Source organism: Rutidosis leptorrhynchoides, chromosome 4 (genome assembly GCF_046630445.1).
Source record: "Rutidosis leptorrhynchoides isolate AG116_Rl617_1_P2 chromosome 4, CSIRO_AGI_Rlap_v1, whole genome shotgun sequence".
Classification (NCBI taxonomy): domain Eukaryota; kingdom Viridiplantae; phylum Streptophyta; class Magnoliopsida; order Asterales; family Asteraceae; genus Rutidosis; species Rutidosis leptorrhynchoides.
In genome coordinates, this window is record NC_092336.1 from 507,928,325 (window position 1) to 507,932,500 (window position 4,176).

At 30.6% G+C, this 4,176-nt stretch overlaps 1 protein-coding gene across 1 annotated transcript; it reads left to right on the forward strand.

Moving 5' to 3' along the window:
* The first annotated feature begins 1,307 nt into the window (after positions 1 to 1,307).
* Positions 1,308 to 2,627, forward strand: LOC139842482 (protein ALP1-like). The gene is made up of 2 exons (XM_071832618.1): positions 1,308 to 1,482; positions 1,990 to 2,627. Exons 1-2 carry the CDS (start codon positions 1,308 to 1,310, stop codon positions 2,625 to 2,627), a joined length of 813 nt encoding a protein of 270 aa, XP_071688719.1.
* The last annotated feature ends 1,549 nt before the right edge of the window (positions 2,628 to 4,176 follow it).

Sequence of the window (4,176 nt, forward strand, 5' to 3'; positions counted from 1 at the left end):
TTATACATTGGATTTGTAGAAATTTAAGATGAGTACAAGTCTAAGAGCATTATATGTAGGTTGGGTTTTCTAGCGTTATGCGCAATTCACCCGGTACCAGGTATCGCGCTCGGGAGGCTAGATTACTGGAGGTTTTTCCTTCTATGGAGGAGTCAATGTACTCGTTCATAGGAGGGTTTCCTCCTTACCCAAAAAAATAAAAAATAATAAGCTTATCAATCCAAAAAAACAAAAAGAAGTCTATGATCAAGCATTCCTGAGCAGATTCCGAGTTAGAAAGGTTTGCCACTTTTATGAAAGGGATTTAAGAGGATGTCGAGGATCCTAGATTTTAGTCTTCTTGGCATATTGGTTTTGGTTTCGTTGGTGGTTTAGCGCTTCAACTTAGGCTTTGTGTTTGGTTACAATTTGTAGTTCAAGAGTTTGTTGGAGTTGTTTAGTTGGTTTAGTTAGTTTGATTTTTTTTCTTCACTTTTTGTCCAATTTTGTATTTTTGTGGTTTCTTTCTCCATTTTGAAGAAAGAGCTTTGTTATGTTATTTTCTTTGTTTTGTGAATTGATATAAACGAGGAAAATAAACTCGCGCTTCGCTGCGGAGTAGTTTCGATCGGTTAACAGTTGGTGATTATGGTCGGTTAATTGAACGTTAGAAAATAACGAAATGAAAAAGATAGTGAAAAAATGTTGTAAAGGTCCGTGTATAGCAAAAGAATCACCTAAAATCATGCAGCGATAATGCTTACTGTTTTACACATGTTGAAAACTTTAGTGTTTATAATGTAAAGTAAGTAAAGATTTCGGACATCGTCCAGGTTAATAATTTCTTTTTTGTTAATGTTAATTATGTAATTTAAGAATCATGTTTATGTAAATTGATTTTTATGCCCGTTGAGAATTAATCACTAATATATCATATTCGTATATGTTATATGTTTGTGTTCCTTTGTCCAATAATATTTGGAACTTGGGGTTTTAATACGGAGTAGTTAATTAAGTTAGACCGTAACTAGTGCAGCGTGATCACAATCGTTTTTCCACCATGACGCCCCCATAGCGCCGCTATGGGACGTAATCGACCGGAATTTTTTCAGGCGTGATGCTTGCATCACTTGCAGGTGATGGAGGATGCATCCAATAATTTTCCGCCACGTGTTTCGACCTTTCGAAAACAACCGTTTGAATTTTTATTTATTTATTTATTTTATTTTTTTCTTTTTTTTATATAAATACCCCAACTCTTATACCATTTTTCACACACATTTCATTCAATATTATTAAAATTCCTATTCTATACTTCAAAAAATAAAATGGTAAGAGCGTTGTTTAAAATGTTTAATATTTGGGATTCCGACGATGAAGACGATTTGGATTATTTACGAGCATTGGCCGAAGAATTGGATGCTGACGAAGCTGAAGAAGCTGCCAACGATGAACGAGTTCGAAAGCCTCGAGTTTACCTTCGTAGAGATCATGAAGAAGCATGTAAAATTTTACACAAACATTATTTTCAAGAACATCCAACATATTTTGATCGTTGGTTTAGAAGACGTTTTAGAATGAGTAGAGATTTATTTTTACGCATCAAAAATAATATACTTAGTTATGATGTAGAACCTTTACCTAGTCATTTCAAATATTTTATACAAAAAAGAGATGCGCTTGGTAGACTAGGTTTTACTACCGAGCAAAATATTACATATGCGTTGCGTCAATTGGCGTATGGTACAGCAGCAGACATGTTTGATGAATATTTACAAATGTCAGAAGCCACATCAATAATATGTCTTAATATGTTTTGTAAGTGTGTTTTGGAACTTTATGTTGACGAATATTTGAGGAAATCAACTAGTAGCGATATAGCTCGCTTGTATAGCGCTCATGAAGAAAAGCACGGTTTCAAGGGAATGCTTGGAAGCATTGACTGCATGCATTGGAAGTGGAAAAATTGCCCAGTTGCTTGAAAAGTGCAATATACTAGCGGTCATCAAGGTCACCCAACCATCGTTCTAGAAGCAGTTGCTTCATATGATACGTGGATTTGGCATACATTCTTTGGTGTTGCGGGTGCTAACAACGATGTGAATGTTTTGAATCAATCTTCGTTATTCGATGACATCAAAAATAGAAATGCACCAGTTGCTCCATTTACTGTGAATGGCAATGATTACTTGAATGGTTATTATTTAGTCGATGAAATTTATCCAGATTGGGCAACATTAATGAAGGCGTATTCGACACCAACCGATGAACCACGTGCAAAATTCAAACAATTTCAAGAAAGTGCACGTAAAGATGTCGAGAGAACATTCGATGTTCTTCAAGGTAGATTCCATATTCTACAAATGGTTGGACGACCACATAGTGTGAACAAGTTAAGACGAATATTGTATTGTTGTGTGCTCTTGCACAATATGATAGTCGAGGATAACGGATTTAACATTACATGGCTCGAGGAAGAATTACTTGCCACTGATGAAGCAAATCCTAACTATGTAAGGAATCGATCTACAAGTCGTGATGTAAGAGAACAAGAAATACGAGATAGAAACGTTCATGACCAACTTCGACATGATCTTACTGAACACATTTGGAGCCTTCCACCAAACTTTAGAACTATGAATGCTTAAATTGTGTCATTGTTGTATTTTGAATGTGTTGTATTCTGAATTTCAATAAATTGTTGTATTTTGAATTTTAATAAATTGTGTAATTTTTATTTTCAATAAATTGTGTAATTTCAACATTAGATTCGTTCAAAGATGCTCAACAGAGATGCTCAACAGAGATGCTCTGTTAAAACTGTTGCTTTAATAAAGCTGTATTGAGCAAAGATGCTCTGTATAAAGTTGTATTGAGCAGAGATGCTATGTTTAAAGCTGTATTCATGTAACAACCCTCACTTTTCGAGTTCTAAATTTACTGAATTAACCCTAGGGTTATATGTCTGACTATATGTATTAAGGGTTGTTATATACAATTAAATATTGACCGAATAGTAATTTTTAGTCAACAATGTACGCTTAAATAAATAATATATTATTAATTTATATAATTTGACATAATTTAACTAAGTATATAAACTTTGTATCACTTTTATTATTTAGTTAATGTATTATATATTTAACTATATAATAAATCTAATTATATATAAATGTAATAATATTTACAAACTTACTAAAACTATAGTTTAATAATTAAAATCATAATTATTATTAAAAATAGAAAATACCGAATTATTTATTATTTTGATGCAAAATTTGTATTTATTAATTAAATATAAAAAAATAAAAATAAAATAAAATAAAATATTATTGACAAATATTCTTGGAAAAGCATTAAATCAATTTGTTTATTTATATAAAAAAAATCCTTAAAATAAATGAAAAAAAAAATTAAATCAATAAATTACTTTTTAATTAAAAATTTTAATGGAAAAACTACTTTTATTATTTTATTTTGTGCATTATCCCATGACCTAACATTTAATACTTTTTAATTTTAAAATTCCATTAAGAATTAAAATATTTCTTTTTCTTTTAATTATTTTATTCTTTTTACTTAATTTTTTCAAGTATAAATACCCCTCATTTCTCATTCAAACTCACACCAAAATTTCTCTCATTTTCTCTTTGAAGAATTACTACTAGTAAGTATTCTTTTCTTACTTTTTATTTTTTTACTTTTTACTTTTTACTTTTTACTTCGGTTATTATTTTTACCGAAACATGTAAATAATGTTATAAATTATATGCAATTAAAAATAAAATAAATAACATGTATACACTATTACTATTACTAGCACCTATAACCTACTACTTATATTGTAACATAAAAACATTTTGGGATATGTATTAGAGATGTATAGATCTTCGAACTTTCTTGACGAATGGTTTCTATGAGATTCTAGGCAGAGGGTTTGGATTTTCAATTTAAAGGGTCCTATGGCTCAAGCCCCTAGATCTAAATTAGCCATTCGAAGGGAAAGGGGTGATTGGAAGCTTATCTAATACGACACGTATCCTAAAATGGAAAACACTGATAAAAGTAGAAACTCTCTAGTCATAGAAACTTAGTAAAATAAGAAACTTTCTAAAAATGGAAACTTTATAAAAATAGTAACTTACTAGGAATAGAAACTTAGTAAAACAAACTATACTTAAACACATACTTAAACTT